The sequence below is a fragment of the Amia ocellicauda genome, chromosome 23, assembly GCF_036373705.1.
Source record: "Amia ocellicauda isolate fAmiCal2 chromosome 23, fAmiCal2.hap1, whole genome shotgun sequence".
In the NCBI taxonomy this organism is placed as follows: domain Eukaryota; kingdom Metazoa; phylum Chordata; class Actinopteri; order Amiiformes; family Amiidae; genus Amia; species Amia ocellicauda.
The window spans coordinates 14,711,208-14,727,347 of record NC_089872.1 but is presented as its reverse complement, the minus strand read 5'-3'; the positions used below and the strand labels follow the sequence as shown (position 1 = coordinate 14,727,347).

Below are 16,140 nucleotides of genomic sequence, written 5' to 3'. Positions count from 1 at the left end.
TTAATATGTTTATTCTTTATTGTTAAAAAGTTAATAATTACCAAGTAAAACATTTAATTTGCCCAGATTAAAAGAGACAGATATGTCCATCATAAAAATAATTAAATCCTGTAATGGAGTAAGGGTGTGGTTGATAATGGTAGCAAATTGCCATAGCCAGTTTTAAGACTACATTCCTGCATGACAGCAAGAAAGATATTTCATTGTACGCTGCAGAATGGCAGCACACGTAACCTGGCATACACCCGACAGATAAACACAAAGCTAGAAAGCTATGATGTTGTGCTATTGACATACAGTTCCATCTCCATTAAGTGTAACCATCCTTGTGTCTGTTTTGTTTTCTCCACCCTTTTCCCATTCACTTCTGTGTTTCTACTTTTTAAACGGCGAAGCTGGATGTTGGAGCCTATTGTTCCCCAACAGGAGACTCTAAACCACCTCAGTGCTAAGCCAGGGCCAGTCCAGAGGTACCTTCATACCCACTGCTGGGTGAATGACCGAAACATGCAGAAACACACACCTCCTAGTATGCTTCTACACAGATAGCTCTTAAATGGCGTATAAAATTATCCAACCTTTTTTGTTTTTCTATTTGTTATTCAGGTAAACTGATAAACTTAGCTCACCTAGGAGCTTATCAAATTGTGTCTATAGAAATTTGAAATCCCCACAGTTCCTAGAGGATGTTGATATTTGTAATTGAAGGTAGGCTATACCTACAGGTTGAGTCTCATTGCTTTCACGTATAGAAACATATTGGTGTTTTGGAAACCAGTATTTGTAGAGCCTTTTTTTTTTATCTTTTCACTTGACAATGTAAATGTAGAGAAAATATTGTAACAGCTCTCCAACAAACAAAACCTCAATATTGCAAGATGTCTGCAGAATGGGGTGTTCTTGCAAAAGCCTTTAGTTTCTGATGCCTGGTGGATTGACAGATGTTCATGATGGGAAGAGGCTTCACAAAGTGATTCCCCCGAGACAAACGGGTCCAAGAGTTCAAATGTCCGATTACACCTGTGTTAAGAAACCGGTATTAATTAGATATTTATTTTGGCTTACAATCATCATTGTTTAGATCCATAACATTTGACTGTGCATTTACTACATTCATTGCAAAAAGGTAAATAATGGCAAAAAGCATCAACAACAACATAAAAAAGTGGATTTAAATGAACATTCTTTGATTTACCCTCCATTTCTCGTTTTGCATAATGGCTGTTTTCCATTTAACCATTTCCTCATTCTTCATGTGTTTGTTTTTCCTTTTTTTATTTCACTTCCCATGTTACAGGCAGTCAAGGACTCTGGAAAGCAGTCAAAAACATGGTAGAAAAAACGCTACATCTGACAATGAAAGGTAGGATGCTTACCAACTACAGCCTCTGCACTTTTGGGGGAGCAGAGACAGGATTAGAGTTTCATATGGTGGAAGTTATTATCATGAATTAAAACCAATGGTTAACCTTCATTGAGGTCGTTCTTTGCAGCTTTTTTCTTTTCCACAATATGTTCCAAGTGTGTGCGGTGTGGTTGGTGTGGCAATTAATAACAGTTTGAGTTCAGTGATAAACAAGCAGATCTTGTTGCTTAATTCATTGTTCGGCTGGTTTTACTTGAGGATTACTACAATATGTGGAAGGGTCATTGAGTTTGAATTACCTTTATTGTTCACTTCATCCCTTTATTTTTACGATTTAGAGCAAACTTCTCCAGAATGGCAAAGCACGTGTCACGATCAGAGGGAAAATGAGAAGTTCATGGAATGAAATGGGTTTTCCTTTAAGCAGATTTGTAGCTTTGAGATTGTGGATTCATTTCATCCAAAGTACCTGGAATTTACTCTCTTATGAACTGAAACCAAGATACTTTACATACAAATACCAGATTTCACTCCCTGAATGATCTGCAGTTTAAGATGAGCATTAGCAATGCGGATACAGGCTAACGGATGGATATTAAATCAGTTCTTGTTTACTGTATTTGCTCAGCCTGCCAGGACACATTCGTAATGGAGTGTATGATAGAAAATCTGGCCAGATCATATCTAGGTGAACAGACGCATGGGCATCCTGTATCCACTTGTAAAGTCCCATTTTTTAATTTTTATTTTGTTTGTGTAAGATAGGTTGATGTCTGTTTCCTAGAGTAAAGTCAAAACCTCTCCATCCTGTTGACTGTGTTGTGAAGATATGAAGTCTTCAGAACACATCTGTATTTGAAAAATAGTGACAGGTCGTCACTTTATTTTATTAAATTTCCAAATATTATTTCATTTTGACACAAATGCATAAGCATGCTATGAGTGCAGGAGTTTCGTTCTCAAGGCCTTCTGTATATCGCCCACTGCATCTCTGAATCATTGTCTGACCAAGAAACACACAATTACCTAATGTCTGTTTGAAATTACTATCTGTTCGTTATGGTAATGTATGATTACTACTTTGAGACGGCTTTTTATTATTTATGAAAACAAATGTGGATTATTTTTACTTTTGGTCGTATTTTCTGGTCTGCTCAGTATATTTGCCTGAACTGTTGGAACCATATGCTGATCTTTCCTCACCTGTTTTGATGTCATAATGAGCTTTTAAAGAATGTTTGTTTCTCTTTGTATTATTTCAGTGAAGAGAGAGCTGGTAGAACTAAATAATGATGAATAAACCTTATCTGACTATGTGTTTTACTGACCAATAAATAGTTTGATGTTTGAAGAAACTGATAAATAAAGCATTAAAGGGGCAAAAAAAGTTGTGTAAATAAAATAGGCATTAGAGCGGAAAAAAAAGTTGCAACAGAAGATTGGTGGATGATCCAAAGGCTATATTTTGGCCTTTTACTCTCACACAAGAGCTAGAACTGAATTCAAATCAGTTAATTACAAAATTGATGTTGCTGAAAGTTTCAATTTGTTAATTGATTCAACCTTTGTTTTCTAAATGGTGTTTGTGAAGGTATGAATCTTTTCTGACACAATTGTGGAAATGTTAGACATATTATCCGTAAATAACTGCCCATGAATAGTTAGAGGGAGTGTAAATGGTAGACATGTTGAAAAATATTTTCTTGCTAAATTGAAAGAAAGGGTTTTGTGGGATTGTCATTCAGCTGGGTCTGCTTGGAAAGACTCAACCTCCTGGCTTCCGCTGGGCCACAGCATCTTTTCCCACATTATTTAATTGGAAAGGTGGCATAAAAAAGGCTGGATGAGATACAGTTCTGTTTTTGTTGAAGTTGAATTACTGCCCTTTTATTTTTCCTTTCTTTTGTTCTTTCCCAACTCTGTTCGTAGACTGCTGCAAACGTCTATTAGAAGGGGGATCTCTTCCGCCTTGAGATCATCTGATCATCTTAGCATTAATGAGATGAAGCCCAGTTGCTCCCATTCGAGCGAGCGGCCTAGTGTCCGAATGTTTCGATCTGTTTATCAGATCAGCCCTGGCGGCTCGGCGCCAGCCTCCCCCCTGCTGCAAAGGTGGTATTCCTTGTGCACTGGTGTCTGACTCCCTTGTTTGGTCTTGTGCCTCACTGACATCTGAGTGCACTTTACTGTGTGTAGACCCTTCACCGCCACCTGCTTTCCTGCTAACTATCCCCCATCTTGACCATTACAACTTTTGGAAACTTCACCCCCACCTCCTCATTTCCAAGTGTTCAGTGATTTCCTTTCTGATACGTACAGTAGACTCCCCTCAGGGTTTTGTTCACTATTGTTGACTGTTCTATAGTTTGGCCTTAGCATTTTGCTGCTACAGTAGATGTTACTGTAAGCAGCACTACAACCAATTAGTTTTTTTTCTTTGTGTGCTGTTACTGGGGAAAAAAGGCACAAAACAAAACTGTACTGATGACATTGGACACAAAAAAAATGTTATTTTTAACATTTTAAAACAAAGAATGCTTTGACCATAACTTGAGTCACTATTAGTGAAAGGAAAGCCACAACAAAATCCTTTATTTGCTAAGGGAAGAGAAATAGGAACACTCTTATTTATATTGGAACAATTCTTAAACATCTACGGCGAAGAGCAATGATAATAACCACGATAAGAGACGTACACTACCGTGAACGTTTTACCAGTTCTGGTTTAAGCAGTTTTTGTAGTTGACATTTAGTCCTGTGTACTGTTGAATTCTGTCACCAGCTCCTTACCAGTGTTGTTGTGTTTTTGTCTTTGTCGTCGCCATCATTCACAGAGCACATCAACACGGCAGCCCATCACAATCATCCCCGACTGGGACGCCCTTGTCAGGACGCAGAGGGAGGCAGCTTCCGCAGGTCCCAGTGAAGAGTAGTAGTATAGAGCAAGGTACTGTATCATCTTTAATTTCTTCCAATGAATCAGTATATTTAGCACTGGAAAAAGATGTACGTTTTCCAGCTTGGTATAAAGTAAGTTTATGAACCTGTCAATATGTGTTTTGCTTCAGCCTTAGGTTTGTTGATGAAGTGGGAAAAAATGAAAATGCTATAAAAATTATGCAGTAGTCTCTGTGTTTGTGCTTGTTTGTGTGGAGATGCATATTTTACATAATTAACATTTTTGTGATATTCACCATGGTCTACAGTGTCTAATTTTAGGCATTCCCATTTTTCAAATTGTGGCTGAAGATGACTCTATTATAAACCAGGATCATATGCTTTTATGTTTTTGTTTGTTTTAACCAACCTGAAATGTAATTACTTTTTTGTGAGAAATATGCTTATTGTGTGTCATTATTAGGAATACTCCCTTCCACAAATTCCCCAGCTGTTTCTCTGTCTGTTAAAAAGCAGCCCAATTTGATTCTTCAATTATTTAGAGACATATCTTTGAGAAATGCATATTGTTGTGATATTATCTGTATTTTGTAGAGGGTTATGGTTGATTACATGTGTTGTTAATACAGTATGCAAACAATGCAACTGGACAGGAATTAGGAATATAGTGAATAGCATCAGCCAATTATTCCTCAGGCTTTCTTTTATGGAGTATAGAGTGTTACTTTCCGCTGTAATAATATATATATATATATATATATATTATTACACTTCACCATTTGTTTAAGTTTCTTGGTCCTGTCAAACCATAAATACAAACCCAAACTCATATATCATCTCCTTACTATTCTTTTTAATTTTGGAAACAATTATGCACATACTTGCCTATGCTAAAAATATGTTTATATCATGTTGCCCGATCTTGTGAAAAGGTTACAAAATGAAACAACCTCAGGGAATGTGGGTTATTCATGTCTAGCTTGAAGGTGGCATTACATTCTTTGCATTTATGGCAATTCCCTACATTCCCATGAATAGCTTTCCTTCATTGTAAATCATTGTAAATGTACAGTAGTCATGGCAGACTGCAGTTGCCAGGCAGATTCATTATTCCTTTACAGTGGCATCTGTGTTTGACATTCATCGCTCTTCTTCTCTGTCTTTTGATTGCATTCCTCATTCTCTCAATTCCATCTCATTGAAGGACCAGTAAATAGCCAGTCTGATCAACAAGGTAATACTAACTTCTCCCCAGTTAAATTTGTGTTTGAAACCAAAAGTTGTTTCTCTCACTCTTAATTAATTGTCTTGATTGTCTTGATTAATTGTCTGTGTTTTATACTTTTGTTTACCAAGAAACGCTGAGCAGAACACTGTACTTCCCCATCTCGATATCCAGAATAATGTTTTACCTAAAGATAGCAAACTAATACAGATCTTTAAACATTACAATTGTCTATCTTCATGCATGTTCATGCATGAGAAATGTGCATAAGCACTGTATTTAAAACGATGTTACATTAATGCTGTTTAAATATAGACTGCACCATAGTCGAATATCTGTTTCAATTTTTTTCATTTTATTTTCACCCCCACCCTTCTTCCCCTGACGTATGTGTGTGTGTGTGTGTGTGTGTGCGCATCTTCAGATGTACATTAAATTAGGGAAATATCAGAAACTCTTCGTCCTTATATCTTAGCTCTTGCAGTAGAAGATCGTGCCCGACAGCTGCAGATGAAAGTACAATCCTACAAAACATCCACGATGTCCAGCTCCAGTCAAGAACTGGAGCGAGAACTGAAGACAAAGCGTGAGGTAAACATATGTTAACATTTAAAGCGCATTGTTCTGACTTAAGGGCCTCGACCAATAAATAAATATTATTATTAATAAATAATCTAGGATCACAGGACCTATAGCTGCTCTCACAGTATTGCAGTAGAGAATCTCAAGCAGCTGCAGTGACTTCAGAAACGCATTCACTTTGAAGACACACCCCAGTACAAATATATAAGTCAGCATTATCACAGGATTGTTAGTGAAACATCTGTAACGTGGGGATGTATATGGATATCACATTCATGATGCATCTTTTTCTCCCATCCTCTGAAAATGAAAAGAGTGCTAATTTTTTTCAACTTTAACTTGGGTGAAGACTTTCTATTTGAGTTGGTTTGTTTTTCTTTCTGTTCCAGCTTTACAAAGAACAGCACCGAAGCTGTGACAACGTGTCCACCAGGTCATCGGACAGTGACATCAGTGATGTGTCAGCCATTTCTCGTACCAGCAGTGCCTCTCGCCTCAGTAGCACAAGCTACATGTCGATACAATCCGAGCGTCCCAGGGGCAGAATCAGGTAAGACTGGCTGTGCGGCTTTGTGCTAGAGACCAGAGGAATGAAGATCGACTATCACAGAGTGTTTATGTGTGATTGTGGAAGTTGTCAGATTACCTGTATATGTCTGAATATCCATACACACAATTAATCTTCACAAACATATCAGTATGCAGTATGCAATAATTATAAGATGCTATAGGCCTCACAGTTTTCACACCAGTGACAGCTGTATGTAACCTTTTTGTCGCTTTAGCTGTCTTACTTTAACAGGAAGTGATAAACACAAGTAAAACATTATATCAGCTGGTAATATTGTTTATAGTGTATGAATAAACCAGTCTCCAGTACCTGTTTACTTTATTTTACTCATTTTTTTCCATGTGAATGATTTTACTTAAACATTGCGTGCCTGTACACCGTACTGTGAAAAGGTCAAAGTCCTTAGAAAGCTGCAAAGGTGAGGAGAAAAGAGAGAGGAGGATATCATGGGAATTAAATGACAGAGAGGAAAATGCTGAACACACTGAGAGGAGTCACTGTGCTGAAGACCTGAGGAGACGGCGGCACACGGTGGCAGGTGACATGAGGTAAAGGTCAGCCCCTCCCGAGGTCGGATTCAGGATGGGCGTTTGTCCAAGACCTTTAATTAGCGCCTTGTGCTTATTAGCTGTCAGAAATGCAGCAGCTCTCAGCGCCCCACATTTAGAAATACTTCAGAGCCCCTTTTAGCTGCTTTCCATTTACAGCTTGACAAGAACAGCCCCAAGGTGGTGGAGAGCAGCTTGACTTGGGTTCTGTCAAGATAGGAATGGAAAATGATTGCAGTTCTCACCAAATGTCAGCCTTTTATCTGCAAAGCAATAATTTCAAGGTGCTTAATGAGGTTCTTTGGTTCAAATGTGTACTGAATCTTCCGTCCCTTCATCCCCAGTGTCTTCCTCCCTGTATTTAACGAAAGTGTGGCCTGCTGTCCTGTAGCCTCGTGTATATCCTCCTCTTTTTTGACTGTACACTGGTCTCATTGATATACTCGTGACTTACTGTATTTTCTCTTGAACTATATTAATCCTGGATGTTCTTTTTATTCCTGAACACTTTGGTAACAGAAAGGCAACTTACAATACATTATAGGTGTAGTTTTGTAGATTAAACATTTGTTTTGGTGGAGATGCACAGGCTTTGGTGGTCCCTTTAAGTTTTTGTAGGTAGAATGACTTCAAGGAGGTTGAAACTATAAAGTTTGTTTCTCATATTTTTGTTTTGAAAGCAGCTGTTCTACTGGTATTCATTTAGTTTACAATTCTGTAATGCAGAGACTCATAATAATTGTGAGTCACAGAGCCTTTCATACATCTGGCAAAAATATGAAGATGTTTATGTAAAGCTGAAGTGTAAGAGATGTGTTTCAGCCTGTTTTCTTATCGTAGGTGTCTGTTAATGCAGGGTCTAAGTACAAAGCCCCCCATTTGTTTTAAAAATTAACTGTTGGATATCCTGCAGATGGTATACAAATTTTGAATAAGTTTAACTAGAGTGGCAACTGTTTATCATGTCTTTCTCATCTTTGGAAGACATGCCAAATAAAGTTAATGGACTGAGTCAGCTTTTGTTTTTGTTTTTTAAAGTTAGAATGCACCACAGACATATTTGTAAGTTACACCCCTGGTGTCTGCAGAATTTCAATGTTGGATGTATTTTTACATCTACATTAATTTATAGTGGCTTTGCAGAGGTTTTCAAGAAACCAAATGCATTGAGTTTCTGACAGGTTTTCTTGACTGAAGCGTCATGACAGTATATACCCTGTGCCTACACTGTATGTCAAGTGGTAGTTTACTGAATTTAATTTGAATTGACAGCTTTTGTAGTTGCAACTGCCTGCATCAAATATTTGTGTATCATTAACCCTTCAGGCGCTATAGCTGGACATGGATATTTTAAACAGATTTGTGTAATGTGTTCTGGTGCAATCATATTCCTGTACTGTGTATCTGACAGGTTCATTTGTAGATTCCAATCAGATTATATTTTGTATTGATTGACAGATTTTACATTTTAATCTAAAATATTTTGCCAAACTGCTCAAGTGATAAGGGTCTGTTTTTTTTTTTTAATATTTAGAAAAATACTGTGAATTCTCTAGTACAGACTTAATTGCTCTGACAAGCATAGTTGTCTTTATTATATTTTGTTTTTCACTGATGAAACAACAATGTTCTAAATTAAGGAATAGGTGTATCTATTTTATTTACAGTTTCAATATTTTGTAACATCTAGTAAAGTTATTTGTGTGGAGAATAAAAACTCACTGGCAAATATACTTTGTCAAATCTATATTAAAATTTAAATCAATGTATTAAACTTGTTAGGGTGCAGATGATGAAGACCTTAAATTAAATTATATTGCATCTGACTGTTTTACAAACATGAATATTTCTGGAAGTATCTGCCAAGGTTTTTTTGGCAAAGTTCCCTTCTTTCTTTCCATCTCATCTAAGAAACTGCATGTTAAGCTATTTTTCCTGCAGTGCAGTTTTCTGGTTTTGTTTTGTATCTTCCTTTTCGGCCAAGTTTAAACAAAAGAAATCTTTACACACAGGATTACTACTATTATTACAAGCTGTAATTGAAACATTGCATTTCAGTTTGGGTGCTTGCGTCTCAGTGCTATTGCATTACGAACTCTTGTTTAAAGGTTCGAAGTGACAGAATGTGATTAATTAGCTGGGATTAGAAGGCAGAATGTAATTTATCTTCCCGCATGGTTGTCATAAGCTAGTTGTTTTGACATGCAACAAACGGCCTTATGTGGCTTTTTGTAAAGAAAAATATCAATCTTGTTGAAGTACAATAGGAAAATATACCATAATCCTTTGAAAATATTATTCATTGTAGCAGCACACTCCAAGGTTAATGTATTGCCACAGATACGATGTCACATCCCAGTTCTGACACTCGGTTCATATTAAATAGGCTCTGTGGTGTACAATGTATTATCTCTATCTGTTTTACACATTTGTTTCTGATGTAGCAGTAATTATATACAAGTGCTGAACATAATAGCATCTCTAGGTCACTACATTAAGCAGCTTATTGGAAATGCAAGAAGTGGTGTTGTAACGGCATTTCTCAGCACTCTATTTAGTATTTTCACATATATATTGTGATGTGATATATCAGGAAGTGTATTTTTAGACCTATTTTGTTCTTTATAATAGGCCGCATTACATAATTCGGTATGTATTGTCCATAATTTGTGTGCAAAACAATTATTTAGCCACAGTCATGATCCAATTTGGGCTCATGAGTCAGACATGAGTTTCTGTTTCAATGCAGAGTAAACTTTCACTTAATTGTGTATTCACTAACGCAACTCATACAGAGTCAATGCATGATGGTCTACATTTGTTTCCTTTGTCCCATTTAGTTTTGCTTATGTTGTTGTTTTACTTGTTGTAATGCATCAGAAATGGATTTAAGTGACGCCTTTATTGAAATTGTGATACTATTTGCCCGCAGAAATGCGTGAAGAATAAGGATCTATCATAAACAGATTGCACTTTGATATAGATGTTTCAGAACTCAAGAATGTGGATAAAAACAGCTTTTAATCTATAAATTGCCTTTTCACTTTGTGCACAGATATTTCAACTTAATTTGTTACATGTAGCTATTTTGTCTTGAAATAGCACTGCATAATCAATGTTATTCATAATCCATTTCTTATACATTTTAACAATATTACCTTACTAACTTGTTTTTATATTACTAATTAGTAAATAAAGTCCTCATTCATGCTTAACAGGTCTTGCATGATGTTTATTTCACTTTTTAATATCACCTCTTAATTTGAATGCATGTCCTATCTGTTTTCATGTGTGCTTTCATTTATTTGTCTCCCTCCCTTTGCCTTTTTGGTGTGTGTGTGTGTGTGTCACAGTTCATCCCTCATTCGATCCCTTCTCTGTGCCTGCTGTGCGGATCCAGAGAATGTGGAGGACTCCAGGCGCACAGCTGTATCTGTGAGAACTCACATTCTCTACGATCGGCAGGGTGTAGTGAGAGAGCAGAGAGCGCTGCCCAAACCTAGCCTAGTGGCAGCCAGTGGCCACAGCTGGGATGATGTTGAAGTCACAGGGCTTCCTTGGGAACGAGTTGGAAGAACAGACACGGCCAGCGTTTCCAGCACATCCACTACCACCCATACGCTTTCTGAAAGAAAAGACACACGACAATTAATCCACACAGCGAGGGAATCTACACGATTGAGGAGATTGTGCCCTTTCCATGTTTTTACAGGGCATTGCTTCCCAAAAAGGAAAAGTATCAACCGTGATATGGAAGCACAATATGGTGGACCATAAACAGATAAATAGCTGTTGTTGGGATGTTTGATTTTAGAAAATGATCTTACCCTCTTTTGTTGTTGCTGCTCTTTTAAACAACACCCCAATTTCCTGTTTGAATCACTACAAAGGGAGAGTTGTGATACTGTCTTCCCGCACAAGTGTAAACTACATTGCAAGTGATTAGTATTCATGAGATACCTTGTTAAAACAGAGTGCCACAGGGGCTGAGAACTACGACATGATTCTGCATGCAGCACCAGCAGAGAAAGGCATCCTAACCAGTTACAGCTACAGTGCAGCTAAAGGCCGGTGGCTGTGTGATGAGAGGCTTTAGGTGCCCAAGTCTTTGTGCAGATGCTAACTCACAGTGACTGTAGCATACAGCACCGTTTACACTGAAAGAGAGAGAAACGCGAGGATACCGGGGACCCTCCTGCTGAGAAAAGCAGGTTTGAAGCGCTCTTGCTTGTGGTGTTTCATGTGTCAATGAAAATAATATATTAGATACAATTTGGACTTCTTTTTCACTGCGGTGGATGGTTTGGATACAGAAACATAATTGGTGAGTGGTCTTCCCCCTCCCCCCCAAGTGTGTGTCTCATGCCTCATTTTTTTCAACAAACTTTATTTGTATTTCCACTCTAAGATCTTACTTTAATGATGTGTCTTTAAATCTATCAACCATTCTGATTATTATGTAATCCACTTCATTTGTTTGTGTTCATTGCATTTTTCATTAAATATAAAAGTTGTTTACTTGTAATGACTGTTGGTGTCATTTAATTTAATTCTTTAAAAACTACCAAAAAAGTGTTTTCTGATCCATTGTTGAGATTGAGGAAGCCGTGTTGCTGTATTGGTTACAGTGTGGCTCCGTCTGGCTTTGTGTGGGGGTGCTGATAGACAGCGCCTCCCGTGCTTTACACTGTGTGCAGTCGCTACGGTTTATTCATCATCCACATTTCATTTTCAACCTTCATTGTTGGAATCTACATTGTATGTATATTATCCCTTTTTTTTAGTCTTCCTGCTGTTTACATCAAATGCTTTTCTTTTAAAGTGCTGATGAATGCTTTTAATTGTGTATATTCGTGAAACAAACAAAAAACAAAAATCAACATGAAAACAGATTCTTCTTTGATGAAAATATACAATTATAGAACTCAAAGAGAATGCATCTCTACTGTGAACTAGGTATTCTGCTAAATGGGTATCTTCTGTGTCAGATTATTGAACGTCGGGTTTGTTCGAGCCTTTTAATAGCCCCCAGTGCAGCTTCCGAATCGATAACAAGGTCTTAAGGTTCTGCTCTAGTAAAGGTTGTTTTTTTCTTAACCGCTGTTATGCGTTAATGAGCTTCTCCACTCCAGACACGGAGGATCTAGCGGAAAAATGCCAAAACGGCCAGTGTTGTATTTTCTATTCACACACGTGTCTAAGGGTTGCTATTTTATAAAGTTAGTTTTTTCAGGCTTTGTTCTTCGATACATTTGGTGGATGGAAATATTTAATTGCAAGGAGATTACTTAAAGCATCATCAGTTGGAAATTGGGGCTCTGGATGGCTTTCAGTAAAGTAGTGTGTGACTTTTAAGGAAGGGAATATTAAAGTATTTCCATAAGTTGATTTTTTCTTTACTTACACAGACACTGACATCAGTAACAGTATATGCTAAAAAGGTCAATACATACATTTCCCTTCTTTTTATTATCTATGATTATAATTTTTGTTTTGTTTTAGTTTGGTTTTGTATTTTTTTTAATGTTTATGTAGTGGTCTGCTCTGTTCATGCTATTCATTTACACAATGTATTCATCCTTTTTTGGGATTGCTTTAAATTAATTAATTGTATCTGCTAAATAGATCAACACAGTTTCTACTGATTATAATTTTAGTTCATGGAATGTTCCAAATACTGAACATTATCTTGATGTGAGTTTTCTTTTCAGTCTTTTCACGTAACTGTTTCTGTTCGACAGAATGCTGATATGAGCAGTTTCACACAATTGAGTTGGGTTTCAATGTAGTAGATTGATGTATATAATGTAATATAGAGCCATAGCAACCATGTTACACACGTACTGAAAACCTATTTCAATTAGAAATGATGTTGTTTAATAGATATAAAAGAAAGACGTTGCAGTTACATGTCTTTGAGGACAAAATCTTATCAATAATAAAAACAATAATCATATATTTCTTGTGAAACATGATGCTTGACAGTTCTAAACTACATCTGTGGGCAGCATGGCTGTTGGTAGTGTGGAAGTATGCTGTTTGCGGATTTAGATTGTTTTCTCTCTTTCTCTGGTGATTTGTCTACTAACCTTTAAGACAGTGTTCAGTCAGTGCTTGCTGACAGCAAGTGCTCCAAGAACGATCCACAACCTTAGTGTGTAGTAGTAGTGTGTGACTGGCCATGGTGTTCCCTGCTTCAGTATACAAGGTGCATGCTGTTTCTCCCTCTGAAGCCTGACTTCCCTGATACCCCTGGAAGGTATCAGTCTTGATAACCACACCAAGGAGCAAACCAGGCCTTCAGTCCATTAATGCTTTGAAATTGTCTCGTCTTTTCTCGTGTGTGTGTGCGTCTTTGTGTCCGTCTTCATCTCTGTTTACTTTGACGCAAAACAGTGCATTTACTTCTACAATGTGCAGCAGACAGATGCGGTCGTCAGGGAGGAGCATGTTGAAGAGCACAAGCGTGAGCGGGGAGATCTACAACCTGGAGAGGAACGACGGCAGCCAGTCGGACACGGCCATCGGGACGGTGGGGACAGGGGGGAAGAAGCGGCGCTCCAGTTTGAGTGCCCGAGTGGTGGCCATCGTGGGCCTGCCGTCGCGGAGGAGTAGAAGCACATCACAGCTCAGCCAAACAGGTAAACCTCCCTGTTAAGGCGTGGGTTGGATTGGGGAACTCATCATTGTGTTTTATCTGAATTACTGAATTAAGTTCCCTGACAAATAAAGAGAATGACACTTCCTTTGAATAGCAGTGCAAACTATCAAACATCCAGCAAGATATACATGCTAATCTTAACCTTGCTTTCCTCATTCGTCAGGGGAGAGGAATATTGTTCTGTAAGGTAATAAATGGGGGAGGGTTCAGAGATTACTGGGAGCAGGAATGCAGTCTGTTAGAAAGACATCCTTGTTCCACTCAGACTTGTGGTTTTCTTTGTATTCAACATAAAAGCCTATTAGATGTGCCGGGCCTAAAGGGACACTCTCCTTTGTACGGATTTGATAAAAGAAGGTGCAAGGAGCTCAGGCTTGCAAGAAGTTCACATTAAAACATACTCTGTACTCTGTTTGGTATCAAAAGCAATCTGACAACTAGAGAATTAAAGGTAAGCAAACGCTGTCATTGATTTTGCTGCTTTTGAATGTAATTTAGCTGTACATGTTTAATGATACATGCATAAATTGATGTAGTAGAACAATGTTTTATTATTAAATATGATTAGTAAGAAAGGGAATATATATTTGTGATCTACAGTGTATTGTTTAAATGTCAACTGGTATGCACATTAATAATTTGTATTGGTTTTTATGTATGGGACATCTAACTGGAGACAAAATAAGCAATGTTCTATCAGGGAAGTGCTAGGAATTGCATTTGTGTCATTATCGTACATAATGAGGTCATAAGAAATATATTGTCCATTCCTAACAAACCATGCCTGTGCATTAATGGTTGTGTATAAAGATAAATATATGACACAGTATGTGGGATGTGTCTAGTTATTGAAACTTGTTGAGTTTAAAACAAATAAGATTTAAAACTTTTTAGAAAAACATTTTCTCCCTTGAGCATATAATTTAAAGGAGACATTTGTTTTTGCAAATTCACTTTTGGCCTTTATTGAGTGTGGAGCTTCACAGGATGAGCTGTGCAGAAGGATTTACTGAAACTAGAGGTGTTTTCTCTCTACCAGAGCAGTCACTGTTATGTTAAGGGTATACTGTACAGTGCTATATGTTCTAATCAATAGTGAGGAAATTGATCCCAAAAAGAAATGGTTTTATGTTTCATAGAGATATATGGACCCCATATGGTTTAAATATTTTAAAATAATCATTTTGCTTCTACTCTGCTCCCAATGAGCTGCCCAGAGCTTGGTAACTGTCAAGAAATCCAGCCAGAGGTGGTATTTTTAGAGTGCATGTTATCTAACTGCTTAAGAAAGTCTTGTTTTGGTAATGCCCTTTCTCCTCTTGAGTTTCTATTGTTCCCCTCTTCATTGTGATGCTGGTGTTCATCATATTTCTCTTGTTTTCCATGTGTGATTTATATTTAAAAGAATAGGCACAGTCATGTGTCATGGTGTATTTTCTTTCTTATCTTTTCTGGGACTTTCTCTCTTATTTGGCACTTTATTTCTTATGCGGTACTTTATGATGTAATATTTAAAGACATAATTTGGTTGGTTTTAAGGACAAAGAAATATCCAGTTGTAAACAAACTAACAGACTTAATCTGCCAATTTCTTCATTACCTTTTTATTGAGTAAAGATTAGAGGCTAAATCAGTTAGCAGATGAAAACTCGGAAAGATGATCACTTCAGTGCTGGTCAAGTACTATGCAAATGTATAGCTTCAGCAAATAATCACAAAATGTCTGGTCTGTTCTGGTTCGGTAAAATTGAACAAAACATATCTTGGCTTACAGCTGGTTATTAATAAAACGAGGCCCCCTGTTATGATTTCCCAGATTTAATGTAAGCAAGCTTTCTTTTATTTACTACAGCTGCTGAGAGTAGGAATTTACTATAAGCAGTTACTAAAATGCCAGTACTGTTCTCTTATAAGAGATACCTTATATGGGGTCATTTTTTTACCCAATAAAATCCTTTGCCTGACATCTCCTTCCATTTGGACTTCTTCAAATATTTGTTCTAAATTAACTAACTTGCTAGAACTGTGAAGAGACAGCTTTGTCTTCTGCTTTAAAAGGGGTTTGAAGATCAACATGGACATTTTCTGAGGTGTAAGTAGCAAACTCTAAAGATTGTGTTCATTGTTTATTTAATAGGGATGTACACTTGCATGTGTTGGATATATCATTTCATTATATATTTCAAAATATATAGAGAGAATATCCTGAATCCTGAAAGCCATTTTGGGTGTCTTGTACTTCCTGGTTATATATGACTATATTATTGAAATCTCAGAATGCGTACAGTG

General features: G+C 37.2%; 1 protein-coding gene across 5 annotated transcripts in view; it reads left to right on the top strand.

Moving 5' to 3' along the window:
* Window positions 1–16,140, top strand: part of LOC136719360 (regulating synaptic membrane exocytosis protein 1) — a 106,287-nt gene that overhangs the window by 79,803 nt on the left and 10,344 nt on the right. For 2 of the 5 annotated variants that reach the window (XM_066697280.1, XM_066697279.1), the window contains 7 exons: window positions 1,298–1,363; window positions 4,201–4,313; window positions 5,469–5,498; window positions 5,965–6,080; window positions 6,461–6,621; window positions 7,035–7,190; window positions 13,611–13,831. In XM_066697280.1, the coding sequence (XP_066553377.1) occupies window positions 1,298–1,363; window positions 4,201–4,313; window positions 5,469–5,498; window positions 5,965–6,080; window positions 6,461–6,621; window positions 7,035–7,190; window positions 13,611–13,831 (863 nt within the window). Of the gene's footprint in view, window positions 1–395; window positions 471–1,297; window positions 1,364–4,200; window positions 4,314–5,468; window positions 5,499–5,964; window positions 6,081–6,460; window positions 6,622–7,034; window positions 7,191–13,610; window positions 13,832–16,140 lie in introns of all 5 variants that reach the window. The other 3 variants (XM_066697282.1, XM_066697281.1, XM_066697278.1) reach the window with 2 other exon arrangements.